The following is a 25,491-nucleotide window of genomic DNA, read 5'->3' on the forward strand; positions in this document are numbered from 1 at the left end:
CTTCTCACATAAACGGAGCAGAAACCTTAATGAATGATTCCAATCATGAAGAAAACAACAGAGTATCTTACTGATCAATATGTTTAGGTAAATATATTTATTTTACTGGTGTATGTGCATGTCAATACTTATTACTTTACTTAATTTATACAAAGGCTCAGTACCTATTGTACAGCTTGAGTAGATTTATACACTTGGTGACTGAATGAAAAATGCAGGGAGAATGGATGGTTGAAAAATGAACATGCCATTTTACTTCAGGTTCAGTGCATTCACACAGCTTCCTTGTTCTGGGACACACACCAGGCACAGTGACATCCCACACACCAGCTTAGTGCTCATGCAAAATTTACACACTGAGTCGACAGGCAGGAGAACAGCCATGTCTGTTGTGTGAGCATAGTCTCTGCACGTGTGTGTGTGTGTGTGTGTCTGTGGTTGTCTGTACTGTATGCCAAAGCGGTTGAGAGGCTGTGTGTTGCTAGTTTGAGAATGTCAGCGATAGATATGAAGTTGGGAGAACATCTAACAACCTACCAGCCAGAAAATCAATAATGGAAACAATAAGTAGATACGAATTCCCTGAGGGCATAAAACGCTTGCCAGAATCAGTTAATTTTTGCATGTCAGTGCTCCAGAATGTTTTTTGAAGAAGGCTCAATGTGACTTATCTGTCTGATGTTGTTACAATAGGCCATCTACGCTATAAGAGGCTTCAGCGAAGATGATATGTCTTCTTTAAGAGTCATTCATGACTTCATAGTTATTGCTAAAGTGTACTGAAGTGTACTTGAATCACTCCGGTAGAAGAGCGGTGCCTGCTGACCTCATCCACTAACTTCGTATTTGCTCAGCTATCAGCTCTTAGAGCACAGTACAGCCCAACTATGATAACAACTAAACAAAACACAGGCAGAGAGCGAGTGCAGGCCGCATCAGGGCCAGCGACAAGGGGCTACTTCACAGCTTTCAATGTGTCCATTTGCCATAGAAATTATTGTACAATATGTTACGTCCCATTAATAGCTGGCTGAAATAGGAAGCCTTATTGGAGATAATTCATTATTAAAGTGGTCATTAAAGTGAGCTAGCGTAGCTCCTTGCTATTGGCACTGACTAACATTATTGATTAGACCAGTTAGGCAGAAGAGAACTGGTCATTGAAGAAGTGCTGGAGGAGGAAGGACAGAGTAAGTGCTCTGATTATCTGGCCAGATGGAGAGAGTACTCCTGTTTGCTCTTCTAACTCATTTCTCAGAGAGAGTGACAAGTTGTCTCCGGAGTATATTACACTGCCCTTACCTACTCATAATTAATTTGCTGGTCGTTTGCTCTCATTGCTGTTGTTTTTACCCACAGGAGACCACAACCTGCTCTCAACGCTGGGAGGTAAATGCTCTGATGTTCAGGTGGCACCAGGTTGAGCGTCTAAGGCTGTTGCTTCTCACTATTTCTCATTCTTGCTTCATGATCTGCATCTATGGCTTCTTTTCACCTGACCTCCCATTATTTCATACACATCGCAGCCACCCCCTGATGTTGCACATCCCAACCTAAGCTACTTCTACAAACAGTAACAATGGTCAGTTCTGTCAGCTGCGTAAATGTAACCCCCTCGCCGCCTTTTTTATTTGTTGTTTCAATTCTCTTTTCGAACTCTTTTCAGCACTTCTTTTCTCTTTCTTTTTTCCTGTCGTAACTGGTGGCTCCCTGAAGCACAATCACATGCAATCCAATTGGCCTATTTTCAAACTGCAGTTGCCTGTCCCTTAGATAATGTCTAAGTCTGCCTTTGAGATAATAATCGCTTTTATGTACTATATGGACTTTGGTTTCTTTGTTTTTTTTTTTGTTTGTTTTTTTTATGTCAGGTGTGGTGTACATGGTGTGTCATTAGCACTGTATAAAGACATTGTCAAAGGGGGTGCAGGTAAGTCTTTGAGGCTCTGTGAGTTAGGAGGTAGAGTGAATTGTCCACTAATGAGCCAGCCGGTGGCTCCATCCCTTGCTCCTGCAGACCACATGTCGAAGAGTCGTCAGCCAAGATGCTGAACCCTAAATTGCCCCTAATAGCTGCTCCATTATTGCATGTGTGAAGTATTGTAAAGGGGTTGAAAAGCCTAGACAAAATACTATACAAGTGCAGTCCATTTTCCATTTTCATGCTGTGAACATGGAAGGCAATCAGTGGATGAAGTACCATTTTGCTGATTACATTGCAACTACTGATGGAGCACAAATTTAGCTTTTGGCAGAGAATTGGTTTCGTGACATTTTTATTGTTATTTGCATCATAAAAAGTACTCGCCTCTTTTGGAAGTTTTCATGTTTTATTGAGGTGAATCAGAATGGATTTAATGTGACACTGATCGAGAGGAAAAGACCTGTTAATGTCAAGGTGAAACAGATCTCTACAAACTTATTTGGTTAATAACAACTATAAAACATATTTGGCAGAATTTACCGCCCCCTGGGCTGGGTGGATTGGGCTGCATCACCTTTTCATATCCCGATATGACCATTTTCCCCCCAGTGCTTTTCCACAAAACTGCTCAAGCTTTGCAAAATACAGAGAGTGGGGATTGTAAGTTAACGCCATGCTTCCAAGTCCAGCACCAGACACTTGACATCTGGACTCCCTCTCAGAGCCAAAAAGCTCTGTGTTGCTCTCACCCAACAAACAACCGTCTTACATCAAACTTAAATCTCCCACATGCCATCTAAGTTATTTCCAGAGCAATAAAACTGCAACTAGTGAAGCACTCTGGGAACCGTTGCATATACAGTCTGTCCAATCTGGGCCGTCAAAGACTGTAACCCCCTCCCAGCTGTCATAGGTCTATCAGTGGCTTCACTCCCTGGTCCTCTTACACCCCGACTGGGTCATACTCTTTTTGCCAGTTCTTGCCAACTGATTTACTGCACTCTAATGAATGTGCAGTGACATGAACATTTTCTTGAATCAATAACATTTGTCTGTATGGTGTAGGTTTTTAGACAAAATAAATCTGGAATACTGTACAACTATACAAACTACTTGATTCAATGAAACCATTCCCAGTGAACTAAATATAATTTCTACAAATTCTTTTGGAGAGTACCCCTATTTGAAATGCCCGAAAACACATGACACACTTTTAGTCCACTGTATGTAAATGAGTATATGAAACGCACAGCACATCAATTGTCACAGGTGTCAAATATTTGGATAAGGATGGAATTCATGCATCCTGTAGCCTAAATGAACACCGCTGTCACTGGTTTCTGGGCTCAGTCTCTCTCAATCTAATTAGCTCTCATTTCGTCTTATATTTATACGGTCTTCAGTTCTAGCCGACACGAAAGTGATATACAGAGAGAGGACAAGAGAAAAAGAGAACGAAAGAGGGAGGAAGAGAAGAGGAGGGTGGAGCGGGAGAGATCAAATTTCTTCAGGCTATACTGTCAGTGGTATTGACCAGGCCAGCCACTTTCTATCGGTGTTTCTTTTCTGTCAATCTGGGGAAACCAGAGAGCAATGGAGTGGGCTGAGAGGGGATACACAACACACAACTTCACTGTTCTGTGGTGCGTGTGTGCAGTGCATAAATGAATGAATATCTGTGCAGTAAATAGCCCATGGATATGGCTGTGTGGAGTGGGTGTGTTATGATGTGTGGGTTGTTTTCCATGTTGATGCTTTTAGCACAAAACCTTCTGACACAAAGGCTAAGAGCCACTGTTACCGTAACCTGCTTCTTTGGCATAATCAAAAATATGAAGCACATACTCAGATCTGTGTATTCTTTCTCAAGTACACTAGGTCAGAATAAAAGGATTTCAGGTTGCGATTCAGGTTGTTTTTTCAATACCCCATTTATATTTGTGCTGGCTGCAGCACTCTCCATGTATCTGCTTTTGTATCTTGTACCTGTGCTGCAATACCCCTTTTGTATATGTGTTTGCAGCTTGCTTTAATGTTGTGTTTTTCATACTGTTCAGTAAAATTGCACTTGAGAGGTTTTTTTTTTTTTTATTATTATTATTATTATTATTAGATCTGATACAACATGAAAGAGAGTGTTTGAAAGCATGTGTAAGTGTTGTTTACAGCTGAAGCATTCGCATCTGAGTGAAAGAGCAGCTGACAGTATGTCCGTGTGTGATCGTGAGGGCTTCTGGGGCAAAACAGTGGGATGAAAAGGGTAAATGCGATGTGATTGGTACCTGTGGGCAACAGAAAGAAGTCAATTTCCAATACAACAGCTGAATTTAGCCAATCAGTGCTAGGCTGTTGTGTGTAATGGCTCTGTTGCCTTCAGGGGCCTGAATTGTGTTGAAAACAACCCTGCTGGAGCTTCACTACCTTCACTTCCTGTAGATGCTCACAAAGATGCGCATGAACACACATCTACACCCTCAAAGGAACAAACGCCCACACACACACACACGTGCCACAGAAGAGTGTTGCTAGTGTGCAAAAAAGGAAGGTGTCCTCAAGGAGGACAAATAGAGTGCAAATAATTTGGCCTATACTGTGCAGTCTATTCTGAAGGAAATGTCATAATTATATATTCAAATTTGCTTCCTGAATTATATTGGCTGTGTGTGTCTGTGTGTGAGGTCTTGATACATACACAAGACACAGTGCAGGTCGGTGTGAATGTCTGTGTTGCGTTCACTGACCAGAGTTCTCATCAACCCGCTCTTCCACAGTGTGCTCCTTCTGGTGAACCCACTCGCTGTTGCACTTGAAGTAGATCTGGGTGGCGGGTGTGGCCTTGCAGTATAAGTTGACCGGCTTGTTCTTGACAATGTAAGCCTCCTCTGGTTCCATCAAAAACACAGGCAGCGGCTCTGGGGGGTCTGAAGGGAAGGTTTCCGGCAGCTCACCGAGACCAATGAAGTCATCCTCAACTGTGAAGATTGAGGGAGTGAGGGAGGCACAGAGGCATAGATGAAAGGAAAGATGATGGGAGGGAGAGAAGCCAGAGAGCCCCGGAAAGAAATTGAAAGAGAGAAAAGCAGATAGGGTGGGGAGAGAAAGGGAAGCAGACAAGAGACAGTGGGACAGTGTATTATAACCACAGTCTTTGCATGGGATTATCCATTCTCACAGCACACAGTGAAATCCCTATCATTTGATATTGTGGAATGTTTACACAAGTGTATTTTGGAGAGCAGGAAATTCTGGGACTCTTCGCAGGCAATAAGGCTGTATGGATTTGCAGAAAGCAGGCCTTGCTTGGTCTAACCACAACCAGCTACTGCTGAGAAAGGAGAGAGAGGCAGAGCCAGTAATGAGGAGCAGGGTTCAGAGGTTGACTCTGAGGAACTGAAGTTATAAGCTGATCTCTTCGTCGTCTTGTTTCTCTTTCTCTCTTTACTTTTGCTGTCTCTCACACACAAACACACACATACACACACATACTCATCAGCTCACAGACACATACACGCATGCATTCACACATGCACCAGATCTAATGACCCCAGGCTTTTGGCCCAGTTTGTGCCATTCCTTGGATACTTCTGCACTAGACAGATACGCTTCCCTGTAATTACAACTCCCTTTCATCTCCCTGTCTTAAATCACACACGCGTCTGCATGCATGCACATACACACACACACACAAACATGAACAAATGCTCATAGTGGCACAAAACATTGCAAGCACACAAATATATGGGCACACACACCCACGAGCGAGCACGGCTAACTTTCTAACTCTTTGAAGCAGGGAGGATGAGGCCTATTCGCCACCCCATTTGTCACCTCCAGAACTGTTCTATTCTTACCCTCGAACCGGTAGACATCAATTATTCACAAGTGTGAAGGAAAGTAGGCAGAGTAATAGAGACAGAGATACAGTAGCGAAACAGAAGGTGAGAGAGAAAGAGACAGAGAGGGAGAGGAAGAACAGAGTGAGATGGTGGAAGTAACTCAGGCACACAGACATAGATTGAGACACTGAAATGGATTTGGGCAGACAGACAGCAACATAGCACATGACGACAGAAACAGTGAGGCAGACTGTTCGGATAACAGAGGAGTTTATCAGCCCATCAGTAATTCTTCCATGTCTTTTTGGCTGCCCGCCTCCTTGTCCTGTGTGGACATGCTGGAGCCTTGTTGTCTGACAGAGTTGCCTCCTGGATGCTTTGAGAGCACTAAATAATGTCTCAGCTGAGCAAATATCTCCCCATGATGTCTCTCTAATGTTATCGCTCCGTCCATACCTGCCACAGATTGAAGTTGATTGCTAGGAAATGAAAGGGCAGGGAGCGCCAATCAGAAAATGTCCAAAGTCATCCTCACTGCAGGGGGAGCAGGGTGTGTCTATGTACCATTATGAAAGTGTTGTCTGTGTGTGTCCATGATGCTGGTATGTTTGATGTGCCTTTTAGTCAGAAAAAAAAAAAAAAAAAAAAAAAAAAAACAGCACAAATTTGATTTTCTCCCTCCTAATCTGCTCTTCTGTGAGTAAAGGCAGTAATTTCACAAGTGACCTCTGACCTTTCTGAAGAATTGCCTCTGTGTGGGTGCAGCAAATAGCTACAAAATCATCATTAGCTGATCAAATTTCATCTTTTGCAGTCTTAACCAAAGAAAAATCTACTTTCTAACAGTGTCAAGCTTTTCCTCCTTTATGTCTTTATGAAGGTGATGACTCTTTAATGTAGGAGTCCATTTCAGCACACCTCGGCTTATTTTGTTCTTTTCTCCACCGTAGTCCACAGTCCACCCACATCCTCAGCCAGGGGACCCTGACCCAGAAACCAAGGAAACTCATTAAAGATTGTGTTAGATTTCTTTCACCCTCCATTCCCATTATCTCTCCATCTCTCTCCCCCTCCCTCCTGGCTCACTGGCTCTGTCGAACTGTGAGGCAGAGAGATCTGAAACAGCCATAAAAGCGTGGCTCCCTTACACCCGGAGACGCGCGCCTCATGTGCTCTCACATATACACCCGTGTGATTAATGCGCACAGGGGCACACACAAACTTGCTCACAGATATTCGAATTCATCAACTTCCTCAGTGCAAGAAATAATACATTCAAGTGAATGGAACTAGCCCTCCAGTGAAAAATCATCCCAGAAATGAAAAAACAAGCCACATGACAAAATGAAAGACCCTGACTCTTACCAATCATGCTGCTGCCTCAACACCCAACACAGCAGCATCGAAGCATCTCTCTCCCTGGTGAGCAGAATACTGAGAGGAGGAAGAAGCTCAAAGAGAAATATGACTTTATTCTGCACCCCCCCCAACCCCCCCTCGATTCATATGCAACAAGATGACAGTTCATGATAAAATTGTTTAGGGGTTTAGGCATTGCCATGTTCAACATGATGCAATTTCTGTGGCTGCATACAGCTAATAACAAGCCTATTACTCAACATGTGCCATGCATATTACCATAATCGCACAGCTCCAATACGCACTATGAAATAATTTTGCCTCTTTCTCAGCATTATATCCCTTTAAAAGGAACATTAATATAGTATGCCTCCGATGTTTGATAAGTATTATGGATTTTTCTAAGCATTTACAATCCTGTGGCTTGATTTTAATCAGAAAATTTCTAAATCGCCTCCACATCAAGTGTTTAACATTTAATGAAATATGTCCTCGAAGCACTTTTGTTCAAACTGTATTTTGCGCTGTAATTGGGGTGAGTTTTCCTAATTCATATTGTAACTCTTATTAGTGAATATTTTAAAACCCAAATTGAATTTTAGTTGAATTTTATATTAGTTCCACATCCGAGCTATGAAAAGTTTTAAAGATAAATGAGCTGCATATTACCCTCAAATTCAAGTTAATGATGAAATTTGCCTTGTTGTGTTGTCAGTGAATTCATCAGGTAGGGGGAAATCGTCTGAAGAAACGCAAATTAAAAAGGGATCAGAAATAATCAAATTAATCCTGGCTTAGCAAGTGGGAGTGAAAGGAGGTACGAGAGGGTCTTGGCAATCTGCCCCTCTTTGGCTTGAGTCAACTCCAATAGCTGTGGGAGTGGAGCAATATTAAGGGATGATTACATTTTGGACATGAGCAAATCAATGTCAAACCAGGCTCATAACCCTGGAGAAGCCTCATATTAACGCACCCTGACTGAGATAAGACATACACCTCAAAGGTGCGCACAAAGAGGCACATCGCGAGCTAAAAACAGAAGTGTTACATAAATACATCAACTGTTGCAAAGGAAAGTGTGCAACTCCCACATCAAACACAGAACTCACGCTCAGAAATTCACATGTGAGGTTGTGGAGTGTTCATCCCGTAGCACACAGTGTGAGGTAAACAGCTCGCCAAGACCAGAATGATCTATCTAATTAGCAAAAGTCTACATTTCTCATGTTCCAGTTTTTTTCCTACAGATTTGTATTGACAGTATTTTCCTTTAATGTTGTCTGGGTAACCATCATCTCACTGAATCTTGGACACAACCGGGGCATAATGAGTAGCTTCCATCAATAGTTTCTACTGCAAATCAGCACCGACTGGTTCTATTTAAAAAAATAAAATAAACCATCCAGCAAATGTAGTCCCAGCACACCTTTATAAAGAGCAGTACCCCCTAAGGCATTATTACTCTTCAACTCTGCAGTCAGTGTACTGCCATTACTGGACCATCATTTCATTAGTCACATTAATGAGGTCTATTGTGGTGAGAACAGTGAAAACTGATGGCACGACATCCAGAACACATTAGACACTGAGCCAGTGTCCAGGCTGCCGTGACTTTGACCTGGGCAGCTGAAGCTCCTCTCTCGCCTTTTCACAAATTCTGTCAGACGGTAAGTACTCTGTGATTTTACATGCTGACATTATATGTCACCAGGAGCCAAAGTCGATTTTTCATGAATGATCCTCTGGAAATGTGCCAGCTCTACTTGTAGAGAGGTATCTGTAAATCTCCCTACAAGGCTCCATAATGGGAAGAGGAGTGAACATCTAACAGCACAGCAGATGAGGCCAGATTATTAGTCGCTTCGGATTCACCAATATTATGAATCCAGTTCTAGTGTTACAATGGGGATCACACACTATCCCAACATCATATTATTTCATTATTTTCCTATAGAAACCTATTTCTGCAAATTTTAATATGCCAACACTAATAATGATGCTGTAAGGGACCTTTTGATGACATTTCTGTTGGAGCCATAAAGCTGCAGCACGTCGACAGGGAACCTAAAGGTAAGCCTACAAAGAGAACGTGCCATTCTTTGGTCCAAAACTTTTCATAGTTGCAGTATTCCTATGTCAATGCCGTCCACACAAGACTTCAATAACTATAATCAGACAAAGGAAACCACAGTCACCTCGGACCTTGTTTTTCTGAGACACCAGACCTTCAAATCAAAAAAAAAAAAATAAATTCTCTCAGATATTAAGATCAAAACATTTCAAATTTGAAAAGGACTGATATCTCAAAACAGAATACCAATGAAAGCCAGAGCAGAACTCTTGAATGTTATTTATTTATTTTTATTCTCACCAATACTTGATTTGTTAGTGACAGGACTGATAGAGATGTAAAAAGGCCATCGTCACAGTACATAAAAGCTATACCTTATACCGGGCTTCGAAAGTATGTAGAGTACCATAGTGGATCCATCATCTCTCTGCCTGTATGTCGCTGCTGATTACTGCCCACTGACACAGCTGTGCAAGATACACTCTCTATTCTATCTGTACTGAAGCAGATTTATCTTCCCAGGGAAAGAACTGTATCGCTGGGGCCAATGTTTCCCTTCCATCATGGGAGAGTCAAGCATGAACAGGGATGACCGCTGGCATACATCTTCTTCCTCTTCATTCCTGTTTTATTCCTATTTATCCTCTTCACCTTCCTCTCCTTCCTTCTCCCTTTCACTTTTCTTCCCACTCATCCTCCTCATCCCTGCTCCGAATAGAGACAAAGACTGCTAAGTGGTTGGCTGGATAGCTAGGCAACAGGGACTTCTACTAAGAGATGTTCTTGCTTTGCTGCAATGGGGAAGGACAAGGGGAGGTTTGCAGCTGAGTGGTCAAGCAGAATAATAAACCACTCAGCTGTCATGTCAATTGAAGCAGAATAAATAGACTGTCAATCAGATCTACCTATAAATGAGCTTTGAGCACACCTACCCATTATATTGAGTGAACATAAATCAATGGTAATGACTTTCTCTAGTCAATACTTGTTAGTATTGGATTAAGTAAAGACCCATACATCCTGATAGCTTAAATCAATATATATGGCTGTTGTTGTAAAAGCAAAATCCTTTAGAAGCTCCATGAGAAATAGGCAAAATGAGCAGAGGCTTCCTTCTAATGTCTCTTTCCAGCTGAGTGCTTTAGATACACTAATGTGTCAGCACACATTGTCTGCAGGGCCCTATCTAACGCTTGGCTGCTGCAGGTATTTATTGATTACTGTTTGGGGGCCGCTGACCCCTCCTTTGCCCTGTCCTATCTGAGCTTCTCTGCTGCAGCATGCTAAGCACACTTATATTTCATCTCTAGGGAATCCTGCCATCACACAACCTGACAGGGGAGGAGTAGTCAAGAAAACAAGCAGACATTCCCTTAAGTTAAAAGTCAGAGAGCTTGAACATTAACCTCCAAATCACTTCACAGCTCATAGTCATTCCACTGCAAGCCCGAATCACAATGACTTGCAGAGAGCTCATGCACACTAAAGCAACTAAATAAACCAAATGAATAATTCAATCAGGACATTATAGAAAAGTCCAATTCATGGGTGTTATCTTACCAGAGGATGTGCTGTAATTGGAAAAATAAATCTGCACAAAATGATTTAGCACTCCGCCATAAAGTGCAAACATACAGCTCAAATGAAAGCAGCTGTACTGAGGAGTAGGTCTGAAGATAAGTATTGAAAAATCGATCGACTAAGATACGGACATACGTGTGATAAAAAGCAGCCTGTGTTTTCCTTCGTCCTTTCACCTATCTTAATTCAGCGGAGACACAAGAGGTGAATCCAATATATTAAAAAAGACAAGGCACTTAGTAAAAAGCAGCCTAAACGTGGTGTAATCACAACACGGTGCTCTCTCTCTCTCTTTGCACATCCAGTCAGGTCTTTCTCATTGGTGGTTTTCACATGTTATGTCCGGCCCTTATCCCTGACCTTCACTCAGCCCTCTCAGGCTACACTCTGGCAGGAGGCAGCTGGTGGTTGCCAGGGTCATGCTAGGCCTTGGCCGATGTCTGTCCAGCCACATCACACTGCCAGGAAAGACAAGGTCAAAGTATCATGATAATTAAGGCGCATCATTTTAATTTCTTACAAATTTTCACCCCCCCCCCCAAATACTCCGTTTGATAAAGTAGAAGTCCACAAGATTTTTTTTTTTGTCACCAATTTCAAAGACAATCTTTTTTTCCCACCCAAGAAATCAGAGTCCTCTTGAAAGCAAAGAGCTCTCTTATGGTAATACTTGAGAGGTATTAACAATTTCAAATTGATGTAAATAAAGTGGGGAAAAAAAGATAAGCTAATTAGAGCGGAGAAGAGATGAAAACGAATTGCAAAAAAAGCCTAAAAATAGCTTATAAATTGAAAAAAAATTGCATTCAATATACTTATCACATTTTTAAACAAGATTTTGTATTAAAATCATCAAATGGCTCAAATCATTTCTAATTAGAGTGATTAATTAGCATTTTTGTCGTTAAAAGAAAGTTACACTCCCTAGTGATGAGATAGCCAGAGGTGAACAGCAACTATCTTTGATCCAAGATTAATCCAGAGAAAATGAAAGAATAATGCAGAGAGGTCAGGATGAAAGATTGTCTTTGAAATTGTTCAAATGGTCAAAGGACAATGCCAGATCATGTGTTGCTTTCCTTTAGCAGATTAAAAGAGTCCACATAAATGCAGCAAATGCCATGAAAACAGTGTCACTGAAGAGTAACTGGGAGCAGAAGGTCAATAAATAGGCTATTGTACATCTGAAGACACCTGGGAATCTTTCTCAGCACAAAGGTCGCGCTGCTTTGATGCAAAAATGTATCAATGATGCTTGCAAAGCATTTAGCTGTTTAAAATGTTTCTAATTTTGCCTTTCACGCTCTCTTCATATGTACTTGTGAGTTTTACATAATTGGCATGGCTCCTCATTGAAAGATTTTTAATGCATGACCAGGAAAAAAAAAAAAAAAATCCATCTTCTGTTTTTTTCCCCCCTCACTTTTCTCACACACTTCTCGATCTCTATTTCTAAAGCTTTAATAAATGTGTCACTGCGCACTTTACAGCCGTTATGGTTTTCCAACATTCTCTTTGTACTGTATGTTAATCCACTCTTCACCCTAATGCAGCCCCCACACCCCCCACTCACTCTCTCCTGGATGAAAAGCCATTTTGGTGGTTGATCGGAGAATGATGCTCCTACTTAGAGAGCCACTCCATCAGCACCAAGAGAGGATAAAGGAGAGGGGAGTAAGGAGAGAGAGAAAAGCTCAGGAGGAGTAGTGGCTCCCTGGGGCGCTGTAGCTGTGATGGGTGAGCTGTCAAACGCCCCATTGTCCAAATTACCCAGCAAGCACCATGTCACCACCCGGGACTAATTTATGGTGCGGTGCGGGACGGCACAGACATCATTCTCTGAGCTGAGTCCACAGGAGAGACAAGAGAGGAAAATGGCGTAAGGAAGAAGTGTGGTGGTGAGAGGCAGGGGGGAGGAGCAGCAACGTAACACCTTCCAAAGAGGTACAAACAAGGCTTCAAAGATAGACAGCACAACGAAAAACCCAATTAACTTCATGCAGGTTTAATGTTTACCATCTGCATGCTTCACAGCATCACTGACAGGTGTCAATAAGAATATGTGTCACGCACCCTGCCCCAGCCACCCACTGGCTGCTGAGCATACACATTCACTGATGCAGAGACACTTTATAACAGTTTTAAGTCAGCCATCGCATGCAAAAGCAACTTGCTTGACTTCACTTGCTATCATAACGACTGGTCCTTTTAGCACATACTGGCATGACGGTTCACTTGTCACTTGTCACACCCTTGGGTGCCCAAAAGCCAGACAGGGCCATCACCCTGCACCATACCGATCGGTGGGCCATGGAGTGGAGCGGTTCTTGTCAGTGGAGACGTGTCGCACTATTTGACCCCTCACTGTGCCCAATAGCTTGATGCGTTGCCTCTACTTTGGCTAATTGGCTGAGAACAGCGGGCAGCGCCATTCTGCCACCAGCGAGAGGCTGAAGAACCAGAGCGGACAAAACATACAAACATAAAGATGACAACAGCAGCGCAAAATCATCTCATCAAAGAGCTACAACAAGCAAGCTGCATCACTATTATGCCACAGAGGAAACTGTAAAATGTAAAAAAAAAATCTGCATGATAATATGATTAGAACAATAATTTTATAGGACACAAAAAGAAAGCTACATGCTGGCTGATCTGCCCAGCTGTGTCTAGCATCAAACTTTCCCACATTACTGTCTCTTTGAACTAACACTTAAAAAAGCAAAAACAATTATTCAAGATTCTCTCTCTAGTCCTTCACCATCATTGGAATCACTTTGTGGACTGGGGGAGAGCTAAATTTCAAAGAAATGTAATGATAACTGGTTCAATTTCTGTGCCAGATTACAAGTCTGAAAAGACATGAGGGCGGAGGCTTCCAATCTGCTTATCAGCTTTAGTGTAAACTACAGCATAAGCGCTGCTGCTTTCGATAAGTATTCCTATTGTGTATAGTCACACGTGTATAACAGCTTATCTTACACTCTATTGCATTACTGTAACAACAACACAAATGCTTGAAATTTTTTCTGAAATTTTTTTTAAAGGTTCAAGAGAAAGGTAACTTTTTTTTTTTTTTTTTTTAAACTGTGTTCCTGTTTTCTGTAAGCCTTGCCTTGGTGCATGGAAATTGCTGATTAATATGTGTTTCTGGTTTTTTGACTTAAGTTTATGAGAATTTTTTGCCAATATTTTAAGGGGGAAACCGAATTTAGATGCTTTGAGTTGCGTTGCCCATATATGTATGCTAAAATATCTCAAACTCAATAAAGCATGCTTTTTTGATGCAACGTGATGGATTTGACAGAACAGTAATTATACAAATGATACTATCCATTAAGGCAGCCCAGATACAGTCAATATTGAATAATAACAAGTTATAGGTAGAATGTAGAAATAATATGGGAGGAGTTGTATGCACATGAATGTGCAGCTCCCCTCTGCCTTGACGATCTTTACAGCAAATTCTGGCTCATCGTGTGATGAGCGACCTGTCCCGGGTGTGCCCCACCCTTGCCCAGTGTGAGCTGGGATTGGCTCCAGCACCCCGCGACCCAGAAACAGCTAAAACGGTTGAAGCTGAAAAATGAATGAATGTTTGGCTGTAAAAGCCCACAGCGTTGCCATTTTCATTCAATCATGCTCTCACAGAATCGGCAGCAGGCAGCCATTTTTATCAAAAAAAATGGGAGTTGAGTATTTCTTCCTGATGACAACATCATCAGTGACATCAGCAGTGTTGAAATCCCAAATATCGGCACAACCAGTACAATGCTGGAGGAGACATAAGGGTGAAGGTGTGGATGGATGGTGACAATAATAGCTGTCAGTGCAAATGACATCTAAAGCAGAGGCTGTTATCTAGACATTTGTAGCGCGCTCTCAGTGCAAGAATGACATTATGCAGAGGAGGATGTGCCACTCCCCCCCACACATGTACACACTCACTTCACACATGCGCACCTTGTACATGTATCCTGAAGCACTGAGACGTCCAACCCACCTCACTCAAAATCCCTGACAGCACTTTATCTGAAGGACACTACAGACTGAAGTGTGGCAGAATGTGTGAGACAGTCCCCAGAGCACACAGCGTATTCTCCATGTCTGTCACTGAATCTGGCTGCATGCTATTCCCCCGGCGCGCACACACACACACACACACACACACATACAGCCTTAACACATCAGTCTCCTAAATCACATTCTTGCCATCTTGTCAATCAAATTGCAAGGTGAGGATAAAAAAATTAGACAGCATGCAGTGTTTCCAGAAGTTCTCCTATTTCTTCAAACCTTCTCCCTGTGGAACTGTTTCCTCTGCTCTGTCCCCAAACCTGCTGCTAAACTGAATACAGGTACCTGCAGCCATGTGCAAAAGACCTCAGATATGAATGGAAAATAAAAAGACCAGGATTAAGGAGCCATAATACACCGAAAATGGGTGTATGCCCAAATGAGGGTGTGTGTGAAGGGCTGTGGTATCTCTCTGCCTCTTTGTACAAGTGTCTGTGTGTGATGGCTGGATTAATGTGACACGGCAGATGTAATGCAGAATCATAAATCTTAGCCCGAGGATCAGTAGAAGGAGAGCGGTAGGTAATGTTACAAAAGGCGCGCACGCACACACACACACACACACACACACAGTTAAGGTGCTTGCGTTAAAGACACGACCACAGCCGCACTAGTCAGATAATGAGTCTCTCCAGAATTTCGAAGGCTTTTTGTGGTTGTTGCAGCCTAAAATGCCTGATTTCGCAGCAGCTTTTTCAAAAAGTTGTAGCAAAAGTTGTGATGTTTTGATGCTCCCCCCCCCCCCCCCCCTCCTCAATAAAATTGCTATAATTTTTGGGGACAGTCCCCCCCATTCAGCTCTCCAGTTCCTGGAGGGACTGGTTAATGGACACAACTCTATATCCGGCAACAAAGGGTGAAGACACACACATGCACACGACACTGCAGAACACAAAACACATACTCTATCCACTTTTCCAGCAAGTTATTATGCAGCTTATGCAGTTAATTCTTTACATACTACACAGAGCATTGGAATAGGTTGGGGGGGGGGGCTCACGGCAATTGAGTTGAGAATACTGAAGCAGAAAGACGGATGACGCTGGTATTACCGGAAGATATGGCAAGACTGGCTGTCAAAACAACTCTGACCAGCTGATCAGTGAACCAACTGGTGAGAGCTGCCACAATCGAATCAGATGGTCTTCTGCCGTAAAAGTAGGCTGCTGCTGCTACTACATGTCAACGTTCTCTTACAAACCCGATTATTGGTTGTGTCGTGATTAACATTGTTACATTTTTGTGGAAGCTGATCTGTGGACATTTATGTATTTCAACACTTTTTTCCATGCCGTTCCTATGAGTTGCACATCACACATCATGAGACACTCTGCCCCTGGGAAACAAAGAGTCATGCTTGCACACACCCATCGGGCTGAGTTGGTTTAGCTGCGGACATATTTTTCAGCAAATTAAAACAATAATTAATGCAGCTCATCGTGCATCTGCATTTCTGAGAACATTTGATATTCAGCTCGCATACACATTGATAAACATTCAGCTCATTCGGCCTTCATTTTTGCAACTGTGAAACACCTACACTTATTTATTACCGATTTTGCCATATAGGGCATATTTGCTGAGTTGCATAGGAATTCAGCAGGAATTGCACCATGCTTGGCTGCCTCACAATAGCTTTATGGGGCAGAATTTTCCCCTTGTATTTAGATACCTCTACTGTTTCTTCCTGCATGTTTATTCAAGGGTAGCCAGGACGCTTGCTGGGCTCACGCCTAAAGATGAAAAGGGCTTCGTAAGCATTCAAGGGAATTTGTATCATGTTGGCTGCCAAACATAGGCTATGGTAGGTACATGTACAATTACAATAGGGTCTCACCTTTGTTTTTCTGGGGAGTAGAAAGAATTAAGTTGTTAAGTCATAACTAGGCGGAGGGAGTTTGCATACATTTGGTGAATATGGGGATGTGCTCTTTCTTATTCCCTAGAATAAATAAAATGATAACACCGAGAAATCACATTGTATGTGAGACAGATTTAGAAAATAATTGCACTGGGCTTTTGTTTTTTTTTTGTTTTTTTAGGAACCTCAACAAAATCAAAGCTCAGCCTATTTCTCACAGTTACCTTTCCACTGTAATATCAGTTTGCAAACCCCCCCCCCAAAAAAAAAAAAAAAACATAGCTGCCATTACACATTGGATTGGGTATCATATTCACATTGGCTCTCATGCAGTAGGTCCAGACTACACCACATCCAGCTTAGGCAATCGATTGCATCCTAGTGAAGCCAAATAGCCACTGCTCGCTGATATTGCCTATTCTGCCTTTGGCTCATACAATAATCACAGTTATATGGATGGGCCGAGAGCTTTCACAACAGAGACGGGGGCGTATGTGCAGTCATTTTGCAGGTATTTTATGGTACGAAACATCTAACAAAACATAATAAAAGTGGACACAAAAAGGCATGGCTACAGAGTACACAAACACATACTGTCATTTTGACCCTGATCAGGTCTGCCATAGTCAAAGCATAAACTGTAATTGGATTGTTTCCATATGTGACCGAGATAGATGGCAGTCCACAGCTGCAAATAAAGCAAACCTCAACTATATCTTGAGCAACTACTTATGAGCAGGTTCACTGTACATTTTTATTTATTTATTTTGTGGGAAGATTTTTCTTTTTTTTTTTTCCACTTGAAAGTAACCAGCCCACAAAAGCAATCAAAAGCGAAGGAAAAACTGTTAGAAACAATAGTGCACTCGAGAGAGAGGAAGAAACGAGATGGAAACTTGCCTCAGGTACAGACTTTTGCTCGTGTTTGGGACCTCTGTAACACCATACAAATTCTGCAAAGATGTAGCAATTCTTTGTACGCGTTTTAAAGCATCCCAACCAGTCTTCATAATGAAGACTGGAATCAGATCAGTGACAACGTATTTTAATACTCCATATGACTAGGACTATAGACACCCAAAAACCTGAATAGAGAAGTGGAGAAAAATAGCAACACGGATGACTATAAACATTTTGTGAATCATCAGTTATATTTCTTCAGCCAATTAAACACCTACGACAGATTTTGGCACTTTCAACTATTGTTGCAATACCAATCCAATTTGAGAGAGGATGAAGGAAAGACGTTCAAAAATATATGGTTTATACACAATATTGATGTATTGATTGATAGAATGAGATAGAAACACACCAAACCTCTCTCATGCACTTCTCACAGTCAGATGCAAACACACAAGCACTGGTGTGTACAGACTTCACACCTGTTTATGGGTGTGTTAAGAGGAAAGTACACGTAGTGCGATGGTGGACAGAGAGTGTGTGTGTATCTGTTTGTTTTGTGTGAAAATGGGGGGTGACTGCATTAGGGAATCACACACCCTCTCACCCTCAGCTCCACTCACCGGGGGACTTCTGTCAGCCTGTGATTTTGCCCTCTGCCCCTCCCCGTTTTCTCCCATCGTCTGCTGCTCACTGGTGAAATAGGTCAACCAGATATAATGGAGGGGCAATGAGCAGCAAGTATGATTCCCCCATCCTTTCTGTCCCTCCGCACTCTCACAGCCGTTACCTCTGCTGGCCAGGAACAGAAAGTATGCCCCCCCCTCCCACAGAAACACAGGGGCTGGATGAGGAGACGCAGGCGCAGCCAGCCACAACATCCCGACCTCCCAGCCACAACAGCCATTTACACAACTATGCTCGAATGGAGTGGACTCTTGCAAGGAATGTGCACACTTACAAGACAAATTTGCAGCATCGGCTTAAAATGCTCATCTCTGCGAATTTAAACAAGAAGGGGAAAATTTAAGAATGGATATTGTGTGCATCACTTAGAACTGTTTGCAATCACAAAATGGTTGATCACTGTCACCTACCTGAGGAGGATGAGATGGAGGAGGCTCACAAAGAAAACTGTTTACAGATATTGCAAATATTTCAACACTGATGAGGCAGTCTACAAGTCAATTTAATAAAAGCAGTAAGTACTACGGTGCCTAATAAAAACTGTTGCATAATGTTTTCTGTTCAGTAAAATCACACAGATTTATATAAAGGTGTGCATACAGAAGGGAATTTCACGGACAGCTGTGGTGCATTATGGGGAGAGGAGGATGAACATTTTGGTTCGTCCAGGATAATTTTGACCCCACTTTTTGGAATGATTACACACACACAGATGTACATATAGATCTCTAGCTCCTCGGAGCCGTCTCCTTAGCTGATCCGTCATTTAAGAGAACGCTCAAGTACGAATCTCCACTGTGCTCAGTGTTTTTCCCAGGAGAATCCCTTTACTGCACACTTCACTGAAATCGACTCTCATGTTGTGTTTTGCCAGAAAAACAAAAACTCGAAGGACCATGAAGCATTAGTACGAACAAACCAACAAGGACACAAACACACAACACGACTGAAATATAAAGGTATGAGGTTTAATGCTGGAATAGTCAGGTGTTCTTCTGACATTGATTTGGCGCCGTTCCATGTAAATTTAGTTATTGATTTGAAGGGTAAATTGGATCTGCGGTTGTCTCCTATTTCTTATCTTCACGTCACATGCTAAGAAGTTCATGCGCACACACACCTGCACTCATACCTTCAGTGTACAAAGACATACCATCACCATATCAACTCACACACTTCCTTTCTATCATGCTTTTCTGCTTCTTTACTCTTCTCTCTTTTGCATCTTTCTGCACTCTCAACTCTGTTGTCTTTCCTCTCTCCACTCACTGTGACCTTTTCTCCAGTGGAACAGGATACTGCCCATCTCCATCTCCCTCATGCATTAATGATCTGTGGTAAGCTGAGGGCATCTGTCTGACTCCCAGCCTGTCCGCTGTGCACCCACTTCCAAGGACAGAGCTCAGCGAGAGCCAAGCTCAACCACATTCCCTGTCACCCACAGGGAAATGCAGATAAATAGCCATGGATAGTGATAGCTCCACAGTCTAAAAAGTAGAGTCTGCCTCCTCTCATCTACACAGCATACATCTCTTTGACACTCCCCAGTGGCAGATATCTAAAATACTAGAGCAGCGAGATGACAATAGGCAACAAACGTAAAGAAATCCAGCCAATTATCCCAGTTTCATACTGAACCTCACTGCAGATGATACAAGCAGCTGAAATGAGTTCCATCAATGCAATGATGGTGCAATTAGTCAGTATTTAACATATGCTACGGTAATGAGAGCTTAAGTGTATCTACCATTTTTTAAGATGCTCTGATGTCCTTCTCCCAGCAAATCTGCAAGACTTCCTGAGAGATATCCAAAGTGCTCTTTTGGCAAAGTCTCAGTCTTGTCAAATTCAAAGGTTTTTTATTAAAAGACAAAGAGAAAAATCCATCTTGTAAATCCTAATGCTGCCTCATTTGGCTGACGGTAAACTGTAGCTTCGTGATATGCATTTACATTAAATTGCAATTGCATTATTCAATATCGGCTAAAATGGTAATTTTTGTTTCATTTTAACAGAGAAAAAAATATATATATACTTTTTGTTAGATCTTGTACAAAACAAACATATTCCTTCATGTCTGGATAGTTGGTGCAGGACTGAATAGAGGCAGGACGGATAACCACAGCAGCCTGGGTTCAAGCCTCGCCCTCAGTGGTACACACTCATCATGTCTCAGTCTTGTCATCACATGCATCACATTTTTGTGTCACTCTCTAAAATCCATAACCATTTTTGAAGTTCAATTTCTCATTTTTGCTCATCACAGGACTTTTATAAAAATAAAAATGATAAATTCCCTGGCCTAGGGCCATTCATATTTGGTTAAAACTGATTTTTAGCGCTGTTTCATGGTCAAGCTATACATTCACGAAAAAGGAAAGTGTTATCATGCCCTCGGATGGACTTTTCAAAAGTCTCTTTTTCACTGAATAATTCAGTAAGTCGTCTTGAACTCAAATACAGAAAGCAACACTTCAGCAGGTTTTTGTGGTATCACAAAAAAAAAAAAAAAAAAGAAATGCAAAGACACTTGGAGATGAAACATGGTGCTCCAGTAACTCTTGGTTACATAAAAGAACTATAATTGCCATTTGATCACTTTAAAGTGGATATAATTTCAAATGTACCAACATCAGCATAAAATCTTAGGATCACAGGAATGAACCAGAATTCTACACTGCTTTGCAAAATGAATAGTCCATTCCATTCATTTATGTCAGTTTTCCAAACAGGTATTTCAGACCACTTTGTTTTCTGTTGTACAATGGATTGCTGCAATGGTCTTCTTCCTCTGCAGAGCCAATAAAGACGAGAGAAGTGTCTTCCCATATGAACTAAATATTCTCAGTAGTGTAAACAGAAGGAGAATTTCCCTACAACAACAATGGTGAGCTGCTTGGCCTAACAGAGGGGTTTTGTAATCAGCCTGGTGTATGTATCTCACCCTGTCACCTGCCGGGACTCATTTCCCAAAACCCTAAGATGCGTTCTGACAGCTGCAGAATTCCTCATCCAGGGGGGTGTGGAATGAAAAGATTTCTTCTGTACAACTCCCCACTGCTCCATAACCAAACATTTGACTTCTGCTGTGATCCACAGCCCTTGAAGGCTTCTGCTGGGCTTTTCCACGCAACTGATCTCCGTTTTCAAAGCAGGTGTTTAAAACACAACTGACACAGAAGCCTGATTGGTAACCCAAGAAAAGAAAAGAGACACATGAAAAGTAGAACTCATGAGAGAAAATGACATAGTAATAATAAAAATTCTCTTTTCTTTTTTTTTTCCAATAGAGCTCCCATGTTATATATGTGGACCTCTACAAGAATCAGGTGAATCTCAAAGGTTAAATTAGACACGACAATCACATCAGATAGTGGCGTGTCTGGCTGCCAAGCTGATGCAACTCCCCAGGGTTCCTGTCTATAGCTCAGCCCTTGATTTCACTGTTACACACTCCTGCACACATGGCCTTTGGTCATTATATAATACACACTAACACACATGCACGCAGCACATACATGCCCACCCATGAGCATGTAGGCTATTCACTGACTTACACAGACGCAGACCCAGAATATTGAGGAAGAAACTTCACAGAGAAATCAAGCTGACAGATCAAAGAGTGTGTACACAGAGACAAACCTTTCTGAACGTTTGAAAATCTACCAAAGGATGTTTTGCTAAAAAACCAATTATCCCTGCGGTTCTGTTAAAGGAATGACCACTGCTGTTTCCAGTTCCTATCAGGATTCCACAGATGATAGCTTGTTTTGTTTTGGGGGTTTTTTTCGCCTCAGTCTATTTGAGCTACATGCAGTGCTCTTGACATTCAAACTAGCTTTGCCAAAGACTAAAATTTTATAAATGTAATTGTTTCCAGCTGTCAAAATTGATAAGTAGTTGCATGTCAACCCATCATGTCAGACATGAGTTATACTTCACACTCATTTTTGTTCAGTTTTGGTTTGATGACCATGTGTATTTTGCCTTTATCTAATTGACTCTGAAATGGTTTCACAAATCAAGGGTATGGACGTCTTTCTCATCCCATTAAACAGCATGTAATCCTTGAACTGAATTTAAAACATGAAAGCTTTTCACTAGACAGCTGTGAAAAAAGCTGCTACACTGATATTTACTGTCAGATCTAATTAGTCAGTAATCCCAAAAAAGCAAAAAGTCTGACTACACTAAATTGCGATTAAGTTAGAAGCAATTGCTATACAGCATACTCACAGGCAATCAAAGATTAACGCATCTAAAATATGTATCAGGGTCACAGCTAACTAAAAAAAAAATAAAAATAAAAATAAGTAAATAAATCATACATACAGCAGAATTATTTGTAGTCATCCCTGGGACAGCAAGGACTCTTTTGGATGGATCACCATGAGATTTTGTATAGAATTTCTTGGGACAGTAACTCCTAATGGTTTTGGTCCCCTTTACTCCAGCGCGACCTTGAGGTTGACATTTTTTAAACTGACGGAAACATCTCGATGACTATTGTCAGGACTGCGTGACATTTTGTGCAGCATTTGTCTCTTTCTCAGGATGAAATCGTTATAACTTTGTGGGTCTCCTGACTTTTCACTGCAACCATCGATTCTACAAGTCACTGAGAACAACTTTATATTGATTTGCAGAAAACGTTCCCTCTGTGGGGTCAAGAGGATCCAAACCATGGCTCCTCTTAACCTTTTTCTACATCTCTGCAGGCCAGAAGCTCTGGGGTTTTTTCCAGCACTGAACTCATAAACTGAACCTGACTGCAGTGGCTTATTCTGGTGACAGCGGTGAGCAGAGCAGCGCGTCAAACAAGCAGCAGTAACAAACGAGAACCACGGACCACACAAACTGCAGCTGTGAACTGGATTTTCACTGGCCAGCCAATCCCAACGAACATATTTGAATTGGACACTACACAGATACATCTAAATCCAGGTGTCGCTTACAGTCACTGTTCTCCGTGAAACACTTAATCTATCAGTCAAACTCCTGCAATCTGTGCTCCAAACAAAGTTAAGTTAGATCTTTTCATCTTGCCATATTGACATAAATGCCTGTGTATACATCAATATATGAATGTGTGTGCATATAGTCTATACTGGATGTACTCTGTGTGTATGCAATTGTTACTCAGAGATATCAGGATTCAATTTATCCATCTGCATGTCATGTGGAGCCTAACAGTCAGTAATGTGAGTGACAGACAGACTCAGGAAATCCACAGCAGGGGGTGAACACAGCACCTTAATTAAGGGAATGAAAACACAACCGGTAAGAGGAAAGAAGATGGTGAGAAGAGCCTGGTGGCCACTGTGGGGGGATATGGGCATAGGGGGAGGAGAAGGGGGAAGTGGGGGTAGGGAGGGGTGGTGGGGGGGTAGTGGGCGGGTGGACTTCTCCACAGGCTAGTGGTTCAGCCCACATCACCTTGCCAAACTGTCATTGCCCCCTACACCATACCCCCTCCAAAGCATCCCCCTCTCCAACCGTGCCTCCCTCCCTTTCCGTCAGAATGATTAATGGTGTTTCTGGTCATGCAAGCGCATTGTCCCTGACTACAACAAACATTATCATAACTTTTTTTTGGGGGGTGTGGGGTATCATCACTGATGAAAAGCCCAGTGTCCTCTATGAAATACAGAGAAAAAATAACCAAAGGCTTGGTGGGGTTTTTTCTACTTCTCTTGCATTGTGTCAATAACAGGAGGAAAAAAGGGTTTCTGCTAAGAATAATGACACAGTTCTGGAGACAGGACTGATACAATCAGCATCACATCACATCCAATCTCCTCTAAACTGGTATAATTTAAAACTATTAAAATCCTAAAATGATCTTCCGTGTACTGACAGGGGGACTGAAGCTCAGCACTGAGCCTCTCCCAGCGCCTGATTCATATTTTCCTAATGTCTTTTTAATATAGTCATGTCATAATCCTGCTGTTTCGCTAAACATTCTTGCCTATCGCGCTCTGTGCAGTGTGTCAACAGTGTCATATTGAAGGCAATATACCACAAGAGTGGCCTACAAGTTTCATCTCAGCTCTGTATCCCCACAGGATCCATTATTGTTTATAGGCCTGTACATTAGCCTCTGTCTGCCGCCATTATCTCCTACACATTTACTGGGGACATCCTCCACAAAGAGAGCCTTTTTACCGTATGTAGACACGAGAACAAAAACATGCACACGATATGCAACTCTGCGATCTGCATACACAAACAGTGAAGAGTACATGATCCACAGAACCAAACATTGCAGACGGGACCACAGGATCTTGTCTGCATTCAGAGCATGCAAGTGGTGTGATGTATTTTGTGCTCCATTGTGTTGTGCGGTTAAAAATGTAATTTAGAGGAATCTGGATTTGGTTGTTGCCAAGGTTAAGTGTGGGTTACTCTAATAGGGGAGGGAAGAACATAAGAACGTGCAGCCAGTCGTCTCCTATTAAAAATGTCATTTAGAGCCTGAATTATACATGTTTTGAGTTGTAATGATACCACGAATTCTAAAAGAGTGGCAAATTTATAGATATGGATAGCTTTCATCTTTTTACCGTCACAATTCCAACCAGAATCAAAATAAGGGTGTGCGTTCATTTCTTGAGAAAAGTAATACCCTTCACATTCTTGCATATTAGGTTTGTGATGTACAGTACAAAGAAAAAGTTTGCACTGCACTAGATATTATTTTTCCTGAAAAAAAAAAATAGTTAGAAATCCTGAATGACCACATCCATACTGTGATCAAATATAATGAACACCATGTAGGCCAATTAAAAGATCCTGTCCATACAGCACATAAAGCCCCAATGTATAATTTAATGACAGAAAATGGATGTGCAAACCTGTGGTGAAGGCACTCATCTACATAAAAGGTGTAACTCATCCTTTATAAGCAGTAAAGGCACAAGGTTTAATGAGGAAGAAGGAAGTATGAATAAAAAGTTGGTGTGAAAAAAAAAAAAAAAAACACTGCAAAAGATACAGAAGGTGGAGGAAGCAATAGTTAAAAAAAATGATTCTCAAGAAAGACGCAGTGCGAAAGCAATCGGCATAAATCTAGGTTGTTTTTCCTCAAAGTATTGAATTTGGAAGGAGAACCAGCAGTCATTTAACCACATTGGAACTGAAGAATAACACAGTTTACTTTTCTTAATGATTTGACACAAACATTATAAATTCACCA

General features: G+C 41.7%; 1 protein-coding gene across 2 annotated transcripts in view; it reads right to left on the reverse strand.

The window, feature by feature from the left end:
* The window catches only part of unc5cb (unc-5 netrin receptor Cb), a 105,551-nt gene that overhangs the window by 41,296 nt on the left and 38,764 nt on the right, over nt 1–25,491 (reverse strand). For both annotated transcript variants that reach the window (XM_029516292.1, XM_029516291.1), the window contains exon 2: nt 4,666–4,896. In XM_029516292.1, coding sequence (XP_029372152.1) covers nt 4,666–4,896 — 231 coding nt within the window. The remainder of the gene's footprint in view (nt 1–4,665; nt 4,897–25,491) is intronic.

The sequence above is a fragment of the Echeneis naucrates genome, chromosome 12 (assembly GCF_900963305.1).
Source record: "Echeneis naucrates chromosome 12, fEcheNa1.1, whole genome shotgun sequence".
Lineage (NCBI taxonomy): Eukaryota > Metazoa > Chordata > Actinopteri > Carangiformes > Echeneidae > Echeneis > Echeneis naucrates.